The sequence below is a fragment of the Thunnus thynnus genome, chromosome 2 (assembly GCF_963924715.1).
Source record: "Thunnus thynnus chromosome 2, fThuThy2.1, whole genome shotgun sequence".
Lineage (NCBI taxonomy): Eukaryota > Metazoa > Chordata > Actinopteri > Scombriformes > Scombridae > Thunnus > Thunnus thynnus.
In genome coordinates, this window is record NC_089518.1 from 20,093,384 (window position 1) to 20,106,034 (window position 12,651).

A 12,651-nucleotide genomic window follows, 5' to 3' on the forward strand; every position below is an offset into this window, starting at 1 on the left:
TTCCTCTCAGCTTAATTAATCTCATTGTTTCCATCTCTAAAGCCAAAAAACGAAACAAAGAGCGCTTTATCCTCCCAATATCTAAACAACCGATCACACAATCAGGGAGGCATGGCAGCAAGGGTGAAATCTTCTGTAATCATTACTGGAAATAATAAGACATCCGATCGCACGCCTTGCTGCTTTGAGGAAACATTGACTTTTTCAGAAGAGAAATACCAGTGGCAGGCACATAGTGGCTCGTGGGCCAAATCTGGCCTTCCAGTAAAAATATTTGGCCCCTTAATGAGAGTTGAAGTTTTAACTCTCAGTTTACATTAAAACTTTTACATAATTTCTCACAAATCTAACGTAGATTTAAAAAAAATACAAGGCTCATGAAAATCCCAATGAATATAAGCTTGTTAATTCTAATACTGCTCACAGACAATGAGGCATTAATACCAGGTTTGCGCCATGCTATTTGAACAGTGCGTGGTTCTGTAATTAAGTCTAATTAACCTACCATAAATTAAATTTTAATGTGTGAATTCCAGCTGTGTTAATTCCAATAAAGTCTTGAAGTGCAGCACTTAACATATTTATGTATGAGTCATTTTTAGCCAAATGAGTATTAAAATAAGCTGTAACTCTGTTAGTCTTCACTTACTAATGGAAAAAATGACGTTATCAATTAATTATATTCTGAAATGAAAGAAATAAATGAACAAAATAAATAAATAAATAATAATATAGGCCTACTGTGCCAGCTAGTGGCCCCAAAATGAAAAAAAAAATCACAAAAAAACGGCCCATGGTTGAACCCAATCACTGAGCCCTGTCTTTTCAATATACACTCCAGTTTAGTGAAATGATGTTAAGATGTTTATTTTGCTTTAAAAAAAATGACAATGGGCATAGTTCGATTATCATATTTATATTGCAATGATATGAAGACAACCACAGAAATGTCAAAGATAATTTATGACAACATATCAAAATTATGAAGGACACTGTTAGCATTTTGTCGACTGTGCAAAGACACCAGCAGTCATGAAGGCACACTGCACCCATACGGTCCTCACAAGCCTGTTTGCCGTCCAATAACATGTAGTGACGGGCAGCACACATACCCAAATGATCGCTCTTGTTTCAGAATATGGTGCTTTAAAGGGAATGTATCTATGAAGTTTTTTGGGAGTTGGAAGAGTCCAAGTTTCTTTATAAATATTAGTACTTTCAGACTGAGACACTGAATAATCATGAAAGCAATAACATGGAGACAGTTCAGTAATGTATAAGCTGTATGGAGATCAGGGAACATGACAGGAAATGAAAAATCTGTCTTAAAAATAATCAGACTGTAAAAATAAAGCAAAAAAGGCAACACATTCCCAACTGGGACAGACACTTCAGGTTAAACAAAGTGGCAGACAGTTAAATACTGTAGGCACAGCAAACCATGACAATAAACACAAAATAAATGTTTTACAAAAAATTTTGAGTCATGAAAAAAAAAAAAGGCAACAACAGAAGTGAGTGGATTGTTAATGACAGAAGTTCTTGCACGAGAAAGAAAAAAAAATGATTGAAAGATACGCTGGTTTCTGAGGAAACACACACACACACACACACAAACACACATTAGTCCCAAATATTTTGCATGAATAAGTTAATACAGTACGTAAGGCCCTTCCATTACCTCAGTGTACCTAGTAAAGATTGCGAACAAGCTAATGAGCCCTATTAGAGGAAACATGTAAATTGCATTGATTTGTTTACTTGAAGTAATCATGAAACTATTTACAACTATACAAGCTGTACAAAGCAAATGAGGTGAGAGCAAAGCAAAATGAGTAACTGGTTATTCCTATAGTCACGAGTGCATATATTCTATACATTACACTAAATCAAATGTTATCTGAATTTACAGAACATTTTTACAGTGGATTTTAGGAAGGACATGTGCTCAGAAGGGTGCTAAAGGATCTAAAATCCTCGCTGCAATGACAGATTTATAGTGTTGTAACATAAGCAAACTAAATAAATCTTGTCATAAGGTGCTCTAGTCCAACATAGTTCTACTTTGTGATCAAGGTATCTTTAAGTCAGTAATTTCAATATCCTCATGACGCAGTGCAGCTGTTTCTGTTGTGCCATCGTATGAAAAACAGAACAATCCAAACAGAAAACGCATATCCCTTAAAGAAAACAAAATGAGTAAGAGGTTAAAACAGAAAATGTACACTCTCAGAGGTCAAACAGTGCCCCTAATTTTCCCTGCTAGACTTCTCATTTCGTTTAGCTTCCCTTTGAACTTTCTGTGTCTTTCTCATTTAGCACCACTTCATAGCATTCCACCCTCAACCACGTACATGCGCTCAACCTTTTACAAAAAAAAAACAACTTACACATGCACTTTTCTTCTCTTTCAGACCAACATCTTTGAAATCTATCATCATTATCTTAAAATAGTCCCTTTTATAATTATAGGAGCATATTTTCTATTTTTTAAGTTATTTTCCTTTCGCGATATTGTTCAAGTTGACGACAATTTTATGAATTTAGTCCGATTCATAACTGCACCTTTTATCTACAGGGTGTTCCTCTTCGTTTCATGAGGCTGGATCTGGGAGTCAGGTTTTAAGGGTCAGGGGTTAGGCAGGGGTAGAGCTCTTCTCACTGGCCAGACTGGGTTTGGGGTCTGGTCGGTGGGGTTTGTGCTGAGGACTGCTGCGAAGATTGTCATCCATCTGCAGCAAAAGTGCAGTTTAGTTAGAACAAACACACGCGTGAGCACAAAATAACATGACAATGATTCAGTAAGAAAATCACTACATTTACACTCTAGTACAGCTGAGATTGTACCTGACAAATGCAACCATGAACTCATGCAAAGAAGAGAAAAGGGAAAGCAGAAGCACCTTCTCTATCAAGTTGGACTCTTTGTTTACAAGCTGAGTTAGTTTCTGCAGGTTGGCATCCATTGTTTCCTGAACAGGTGGGGGAGGACCTGGAGAGAGATGTAAGTAAGAAGACACCCGACAGGAGAAGAAGGAGATAGCCGAGAATTAGCGGAACAAGAACCGTGTTAGGTCATTTAGCACCCGAAAATAAAGCGGATACAAAGAGCGAGCAAGAAGAAGGAAACAAGATGTATGAAGCAGAAAATGTTGATGATGTTAGTTGTTTTGTGTTCTTGGAAATGTTAAGTTTCCTTGTTGATCATAAACAGGTAAAACCCTTGAAGTCTGAGTATCTCCTGTGTGTGTGTCCTACGATCTTACAAGGTTGGCTTGAGCTGAAATAGACTGCCAGGATGTTGTCGCAGAAGCACGTGAGGTTATCCAGCTGTCTGAGGTGGCTCTGCAGAGGGCTGCTGGGGAGGCTGGCTTTGTGGAGAGGAGCCACAAAACCAAACACAAAGGCGTCCAGACTGGTTGGCCTACAATCAGATATAAAATACTTTCAGAAACACACTGACAAGCAATACAGCAGAGCAATATGAGATACTGTATCTGCACTAAAAGCACCATTATTGATATTGACAGGCTGTTTTCTTTAACCTTTTTTCCCAAACAGGTACTGGTCATAGTGGTGTTTATGTTTTCTCATACTGCTCAGCCATAATCAAATACTATTCAGACAAAGAACGTACGAGTTGCCAAAGAAGTAGTTTGCTGTTCCCAGTCTGTAGGAGAGCAGGTTCAGGCACTCTTTAGCGTCACTGTAGATCTGAGGCAGACAGAGAAAGAATTACTTTGTGGTCACAAGCGTGACACGGAGAGTATGACGTGATTGAGGAATTAGGTGGATCAGTATTTACCTTTCCTTCCACCTCAGTGATTCTGTGTAGCGGCGACTCTCCTTTGGTCAGCAGGATGCGTGAGAGGGCGATCTTGGCGTGGCAAATCGGGACGAGGAAGTTAAGAGGGAACGGCGAGCGAGAAGCAAACCACGGCCGCGTCAGGTTGGCATAGTTTTCTGCATCCACCCAGAAAGTGTGCAACTGTGAGGTAGAAAATATCAACCTAAAGATGAACGGTACTGACACGTAAACATTTGTCAAGGAAGAAGCAGACGAGAGATCGTGTTACCAGAGCTGGTCGTAGTTTCTCTTCAAGCAGAGCGATGTACGCCATGGTGTCTGCTCCTTGTCTGGCTGTCAGCTCATAGTCTGCATTAAATCTCTGAAAAAACATCAAATATTATTGTGGGTCTACTGATCTGGTCTGCTGTGATCCTACTGATGTTTGGCTCCCCAGTACATTACTGACCTGCTCACTGACTACAGTCCAACCAGACTAACTGTACCCAGAATAAGATCCAGGTCTTCAGGGGGAGATTTTAGTTACTTTACTCTCTGGAACAAACTACCAGATGACCTGAGATCAGTCACTACTGTTTCCACGTTTAAAAGAAAACTTGAAACCTTTCTGTTTTCTCAGGCTTATGACAGTATCTTACCTAAGTGTATAGCTGGACAACTGAACTGATTTTCAACTTGTTTTATTTACTTTTTCTATTCTTGTGAATGTGTGCGTGCTGATATGGTGTTCATTTTCAATTGCTATATTTCTGTAATATTAAACTCTGCTTTAAAATGATTTAATCATGTTGACCATTGTGTATGAAAGGTGCTACACAAATAAAACTGACTTGACATGTGCAGTGAGCAGCCCTGGCATCTGCTCTTACCTGTTTTCTCAGGAAATTGAGAATCTGTGAAGGTTCTTTAACTGCAGAGTCTCCACAAACCAGCTCTGGGACCGTCGCTGCAGGACAAACGGAGACAGTATTCAATAAGTTTATTCGCCAAGTAGCAAGAACAAGGAATTCAATGTGGTCCAGATGTCAATAGAGAAAAGCAAAACATGAACACTAAACAATAAACATAAGCACAAACATAACAGTGTAAGAAATTTATAAGGATTCTGAGTGGTAGGGGTGGACTATGTGATTTCATATTGACGTGATAAAAACTACGTGTGTATAAAAAAGCAGAATGTAAATAGAAGTATGAATACCAATGTAGATATAAGTGTAAATAAACTGTGTATTAACAAGATAGATACGTACAGTTAACATTTAAAAAATTAAATCTATATACGGTGCAGAAGATATTACAATTCAGGATGAAAGTGATGTTATTTAAGAGGAGCTCTGCATCTAAACATATGCTGTTAAGGTCTTGTTACCTATAATGTACTGTACAACAATTCACTCGATTTTGAAACCTAATCAGATGCATGAAAACATAAAAATCAATGTGTAAAATCTGTATATAAATAATTATATGTATCTTATATATTTAACAAACATTCCTGCTCAGTCACAGTATTCTCCCTCGACCACATATGTATGTCAAACAATCCCATGTGGTGGAAACTCTGGTTTATATGAAGCTGCAGCCCACCTGTGAGAGTTTTCCATGTCCAGTCGATAGGAGAAGCTGTGACTTTTGCCCCAGAAAACTTAGCGTATGCCTGAAAGAAAACCCACAGTTGAATCAGGACAGATGGTAAAAAGAGACAACAATCAGGGCATTCATGATATAAAATTTGATCGTAGGTGTTACGCAGCCATTTTTGATTCAAATACAATAATTAAATCCCATGAGACTACATGAGACCAGTATGTACCCTCCAGAGGAATCTTGCCAGTGATGCAGGACTGTAATACTTGAGTTACGTGTGACGGTCGTGTATCAGTGCCCGGCTGTGTATGATACCAATCTAATAGTGCAGCTGAATGATTGCAGCAATCAAAATACCATCAGCAGGAATTTGGCACTGACTCAGAGATTTGGCTCGAGGGTCCACTATGTATTCACTGCCGAGCGAAAACAACTTAATTCACATTAAGAGGAAAAAAACACCAGAATGAAGACGCATCAATTTATAACTGAATCAATCAGGGCCGCATTATCAATTAATCTGTCCATTTGTTTTCCTGATGAATCGTTTATAGCAGATGTTTTCAAAGCGGGGCGGCAGGCCTCCCCAGTGGGGCTCAGTGAATGGAAGAGAAATAATATTACATTAGTTATTATGTTAGTTATCAAAAGGAGATCATATAGAATAGTCTGTGTGGTCTGGTTAAAGAGAAAATTCAGAGATATAGTAGTTTTGGGGAGTTTTTCCCACTTTCCCAGAGTCAGAGACAAACAAAATGCCTTCAGACAAACCCTTTTTTGTGTAACATAATCATGATCCCATAGGCATCTGGGAACTGAGCGAAACTAAGTAGTGTCAACTGAGGGATGGGGAGGGTGCGCCTTTTTCCAAGCTTTGTCTGAGGGGACTCCAAGCTTTTCCAAGCTTTGTCTCAGATTTTGAAAACCCCTGCTTTAGAGAACAAAATGTTGTGATTTTTCTGGAGTCCAAGGTGTTGCCTGCCAATGTTTTGTTTTGTCTGACCAGCAATCCAAAACTCAACATGCAGCTGACAATGATAGAAAACAGAGAGAAAAGCAGCAAATCTTCGCCTCAGAGGAGTTGGAACCAAAGAATATTTACCGCGAAAAATGACTGCGACGATAATCGATTATTTTCAGTCAATCTACTAACTGATTAATCGGCTACCAGTTTCAGCTCTTCAGTTTTCTTTATTAATGTCACACACTGAGTGCCTTGATAAAGGCTGGTTACATTGGTGGATTGACTGACTGTATATCAAATTTTCCTTTTAATGTATCAGATTCTTAGTTATATATGAAAGAAGGTCAACTGATTAATAGAAACATGAGGATTTCTTGTAGAGGTGATTGACTCTATTTTGTTATTTTTACACTTCTTTTGTATTACAGTGTTGTATCCTTTAGGGGTTATGACCTATTTACTCTTTGTTGGAGTTGGGGGTGTTGGGAGAGTTGTTGCTGTCAATATATGTTTGTTTTGTCTTATGTGAATGGTGTTAGTAGGTTCACTATGGAAATAATAAAGTATACTATACACAAAAACAAAATAGAGAGAAAATCCTCACATCAGAGGAGCTGGAAACAAAGAATCGTTGTAAAAGATGACTGCAACAGTTAGGCTAATCAATTATTTTCTGTCGAGTGATTTACTGATTAAACGGCTACTAGTTTCAGCTAGTAGCCAATTTTTTATTTTTTTTTTACCTTGTTTGCTTCCTGAAAATATTTTAATGATTGTTCATGATTACATTTTTCTTAATGGCACACATTGAATGCCTCGATACAGGTAAAATGATACAACGATGGAAATAAGTGCAGGGCTATCCCTGACAAAATATGATGTTATGTTTTATAAATATATCAGAATTCTGTCAATAAATCAAACCAAAAATCAGTAGTACCACTAATTAACCTGTTGGGTGACACTGTCCCACCCATGGGACACTAGCCTATTTTCAGGATCACTTATAATCATTCTGACTTTTATGGTTGTAAAATTTAAAGATTTACCTTTTAAATGAGACCAGAGTTATACCAAGCGCTGCTGAAACAGTAACCTTGTTATTTTGAGCACATTATTTTCGGCTTGTGTACAAAAAGGAGGTGCCTGGTGAGAAGTTAAATGCTTTGCAAGATGTCATGTCGTCTTGGCCAGAAAAATTAGTGCAAGTGTCACCTTGTGGCAAGAGTTGCAACTGCACTCCGGTGAGAGACAGCATGATAAACAAAGCAGCAAACAGCTCGACATTCATTTTCTCAGCAGGTCAGTGATATCTCGAACGTTGTCGGTAGATATAAAACAAGACAGCGGGGAATAAAACCTAAAGAAATTAAAATATCAGCCTCAACAAGCTGACCTTGAAGAACCACATTATGTCAGCAGTGAGAGCGACTTCTGACAACCAGCCACACATATAAGACAGGTACAGATAATAACTTAGAGCTGGACAAATGTGAAATTCATCTGCTGACGTTAATATTATTTTCCGGTTGATGCAGCTATCAAGCAAAGTGCAGCAGGGGAGTTAGCATGTAAGCTAACCAGAAATACACACACCCACACCCACACACACACACACAGAGAAGACGCAAGAAGAGTAAACCTGCCGTCTTACAAGTAGGCCGAGTAAAACTTGGCCTTATTATTAAGTAGGAGTTAACGTTACCAGAACTATGAGAGACTCGGTGTGGACGGAAGGCAGACCCCAGTCTCCTCCCCAGCATCTCAGCTCCATGGCAGCCGCCATGTTTTGATTCAATGGAAGGAGCCGGTGACGTCACGAGTTGCCAGTCATATCTGCAGAGGTGAAAAATGTGTTAATATGTTAATATTTTTTTAAAATTTGATTTCATTTCATGTAGCCGTCTTTTAATATTTTCATTGTATGTTCTTCATATGTATTTATGTTATTTAAATATGATTTGTTGATACTGTTAAGCTGAATGTTTGTATATAATCCTTTTGTTAATAAAAGAAAGAGGAAAAAAAGAAAAAAGAAGTGGAAAATGTGTTTAGATAGGTTTCACTGGAAAAATTCCACATCTATAAATAAATCATCTTTTCATGATTGAATTTAGAAAGTATTTTGAGTCTTAACCAACTTATAAACAATAAGAAATGTGCACATATGCGCCAAGATTTTTTTTTTTTTTTTTTTAAAGAAATCTGATTTTATTGCCTACCTTTTTCTGTTAAAGGACCAGTGTGTCAGATTAAGTGGCATCTAGCAGAACGGACTTGGCAGAAAAGGAATATAATATAAATATATTTTAATTAGTGTGTATAATCACCTAAAAATAAGTTACCTTAGAGTGGGTCCCCTCCATGGATGAATAAAGAGAACTGGATACAGGTTGGAGGTGGGTCCCTGTTCATTCCTATGAAAATTGCTCAGTGGCACATGAAGCCAAAAAAGTTCAACTTTTTCCACATTGCTTCCACATCTGTGGGGCCCATAGAGCAAGCGCACTACTTCCCGTTTAGCCCTGCAACTAACTTGAATGGGGATAAAACAGTTCAATCATGTGGCTCTTCTAGACTTTTGGACCAAACAGATCAAATACTGATAGTGAGACGAGTCATTTCGTGGGGGTTGTGATGCTCAAAAAAATTATCCGCTGATTTACAGATGTCTCTCTCACAATGTAAGTCAATGGGAAAAGTCTTTTTGGGCCCAATAGCATCATGTGACGTTGTAATTACACGGTTTGGCCACTATGTCAAATTGGCTTCACATCCCGGCACTGTTCCTGGGGACTTGGTCCCCTCCCATGGAACCCGCCATGTTTCTACAGTAGCCCAGAATGAACAAACCAAACTGGCTCTATAGAGGGCCTTTAGCGTTTTTTGTGAGTTTCGCGGCCACCATAGACTCTCCTACACACTTGGAAGGTGAGGGGGAGGGGAGGGGTATTCAGTTGGTTGCAATCTGCAACTTCACCGCTAGATGCCACTAAATCCTACACCTCTGTCCTTTAAGTTGTGTTAAAAGTCATCTTAATGAACCCAAAAGAGAATGTCGCTATAACCCAACTTCACAAAAACTAGGCACAGGAACACATGAGTGTCATCTGGACCAGCTGATACCAGCATAAACAACAGGCAAACAAACTAGAATTCTCTCCACAAAATCTGGATAAGAAACAACTCTATAAAACTTTTTACAAAACTTAAGCCATGCACAAATTGTTCAATTTACCCTGCAAAGCCATCCCAAAAGCATTATCCTTCCCCCAAACCAAGACTCGCTCACACACAAGCAGACAGTAGCCTACTGGCACAGGTAAACAAAGAAAGGCTACGGGCGCCCTATGAGCGTGCTAAACTTTATGCACACGTGCAACAAATCTCCAAGTTTGAAGCACAAGAAACCACCCAATATGGGAAAGATCCACACAATGTAGGCTATGATTGCAAACACCAAACCGCACAACTAGGTACAAAACACCAAAAAGTACAAAACCACAAATCTTAGCCTACCTTGCCTAAAAGACAGACAGACAAGCCCCCAATTTGTCATAACCTGGCTCCTGGGCCATGACAAATATTAATGGACACATATTGTATTAAAGTAAACAGCTTAAAGAATAACTACAAATGTAGAGTGTGTCAGTCAATCAGTGGTGAAAGAAGTACTCAGATCCTTTACATAAGTAAAAGTACCAATACAGCAATGTAAAAATACTCCATTACAAGTAAAAGTCCTGCATGAAAAATCCTTCTTCAGTAAAAGTACATAAATATTAGCAGCTTGATGTAGTTAAAGTATTGCAGTAAAAGTACTTGTTTGGTCCCTCTGACTGATATATTATTATATATGACATCATTGGATCATTAATACTGAAGCATCAGTGTTAGAGCAGCATGTTACTGTTGTAGCTGCTGCAGGTGGAGCTAGTTTCAACTACTTTACATACAGTTAGCTAGTTGAGTCCAGTGGTGCCCAACCTAGGGGTCGTGGACCTCCATCAGGTAAATCTGAGGGGTCGTGAGATGATTAATGGGAGAGACAAGAAGAAAAAAACAAAGTTCTGATACACAAATCTGTTTTCAGTTTTTGGACTTTTTCTCTAATCTTTGATTTTTGGTGAAATATTGGATCATTTGAAAATTTTTTGAAATGAAAGCATGTGAGAAGTTAAGAGGGAAAAATCATTATTTGGTGCAGCTGTTAACAACTCATAGACATCTGAAATGTGACGCCGACTACACACTGCTTTATGTAAGACGTCAAAAGCCAAAAAGGTTAGAAACCACTGGTTTCATCTTTAACAATGTGTTTTATTTTAAAATCTTGTTATATTATCCATTGTGTCAAATCTTCATCTGAAAAGTAACTAAAGCTGTCAAATAAATGTGGTTGAGTAGAAAGTACAATATTTCCCTCTGAAATGTAGTGGAGTGGAAGTATAAAGTAGCATAAAATGGAAATACTCAAGTAAAATACAAGTACCTCAAAATTGTATTTAAGTACAGTACTTGAGTAAATGTACTTAGTTACTTTCCACCACTGCAGTCAGTAACATCAGTGATGTGAATGTGAATGTGTGATCAGTTGGGTGAAAGGTGTTGTAAAGTGAAAACAAAAGTAAAGTCCAACAAAGGAAAAAAACCTGCAGCTGCTGGCTTGGATGAGTCCAGATGAGAGAGAGCCAGAAAAACACTGGGAGTTGGCCTTTTATCCTATGGGAGCACTGGGCCCAGGTGCTCTGAATCTGGTTGGCTGCCACAACCGCGTTCCTCGGGTAACTTTATGGAAAACAGAGTATCTCATAACCACACCCGCATCATACTATTTATTTTTTTATTATTACTTTAACACTTTGTCCTGTTACCATGTTGACTGTATAAACAAACTGAAGTTATCTTTATGTCATTATGATGCCTAATTGTTTTCTGTTATTATTAATAATAAAATAATACATTTAATTTGTACCTCACTTTTCATTCATAGTGAAACTCAAAGTGCTACAGTATTAATAAAATAGAACACACAACATAAATAAAATAATAATAATAAGAGTTAAGATGGAAAAGATGAAAAAGCCTTCCTTTTTTAGGGTCTGTGCTGCCCTCAGATGGATCAGAAATGTCACATATGTTGTAAGTGAAATAAAGTAAGTGTAAGTGAACTCTATAAATAAACTGATGGGAAAAAAATGTTTAAATAGGTGCTGAATGGACTTGTTGCACACACTTGAATTGACATAAAATGAAAATAGTGTTGATGTATGAATGTAAATACTACTGTAAATGTGCTCATAGTATAGTGTTTTATTGTTTATTGACAATTATTGTCTGAAATATGTTCATTCCCTTCATGTCATGTCAAATAATATCAAATAATAATTCCCATGTGGCAACAACAGCAACACTTCTGTCCAGTTGCTAATAGTGAGACCATTGAATACTGCCAGGTGTTTGGTCAGAGACCAGACGGCCAGACACGGATGAATGCACAGTGATAATGCTCTGAGGGATGGTAAATGTCTCTCTTTGGCTCGGGGCTGCAGCTGAGATGATGAAATGTACTTGAGGTTAGTAGCAAACGGTTTAAGACGAGTACCAGACATCTATCATGAAACGTTTCCAGGGTTAAAAACTGTCCCAAGTTTAGCCCTCTCCCTCTCCTTCCTTTCCCGCATTCTCTAACAGATGGGATAAAGAAAAGATTTGCGGAGGCATGTAGAAAGTTGAATTAATTTAAAATTAAAAACATCTGGCACACGGTTATGCAGTTCAACTGGCTTACTGAAGGTGAGCGGAGAGATCAGATCTATGACACAGGTTCACAGTGTTTGTGGAAAACAACAGCCAGCTGGACTCAGGTTTTCCTCCCTTGAGACACCAGCATAATTCATTTCAGACATTTTTTGGACTTGGCTGACTACACACTTATTTGGAGTACTTTTTGCTATTAAATTCTAAATCCCCAAAACATAGTAGACAGAAAGACTGAGTGAATTAAAGCTTTATCTTGATCATAAATATGAACTCACATTTATCTCATACATACAGGGCTCTGATAATTCCTTTTAGAATAAAACATCTGTAATGCCTCACTTTCTGAACTTTTTAACTGTTTATATCATGCAGTAGTACTCATATTCTACTTCAGCTTTTACGCACATATAATCAAACCATAGTAACAAGGGGACACTCCCCCAAACTATTAAAATAGTCCCTACACTGTGCCACTTTTGCAACAGTAACATATGAGGACACTCCCCTTTGCTTTAAAAGCTGTGCCTTT

The 12,651-nt window shown here is 38.1% G+C and overlaps 1 protein-coding gene across 3 annotated transcripts; it reads right to left on the reverse strand.

The window, feature by feature from the left end:
• Positions 1–896: 896 nt before the first annotated feature.
• mtx3 (metaxin 3) lies at positions 897–8,177 on the reverse strand. 3 transcript variants are annotated; one of them, XR_010931186.1, is made up of 10 exons: positions 8,065–8,177; positions 5,396–5,465; positions 4,678–4,754; positions 4,077–4,169; positions 3,806–3,988; positions 3,638–3,714; positions 3,267–3,424; positions 2,904–2,992; positions 2,566–2,732; positions 897–1,586 (listed from the first exon to the last, which is right to left on the reverse strand). XR_010931186.1 is itself a non-coding variant. In XM_067608656.1 (9 exons), exons 1-9 carry the CDS (start codon positions 8,143–8,145, stop codon positions 2,637–2,639), a joined length of 924 nt encoding a protein of 307 aa, XP_067464757.1. In that variant the 5' UTR covers positions 8,146–8,177; the 3' UTR covers positions 897–2,636. The 3 variants fall into 3 exon arrangements, 2 of the variants coding, with proteins under 2 accessions (XP_067464757.1, XP_067464769.1); XM_067608656.1 differs by having other exon boundaries at positions 897–2,732; XM_067608668.1 differs by lacking the exon at positions 2,904–2,992 and having other exon boundaries at positions 897–2,732.
• Between the last annotated feature and the right edge of the window lie 4,474 nt (positions 8,178–12,651).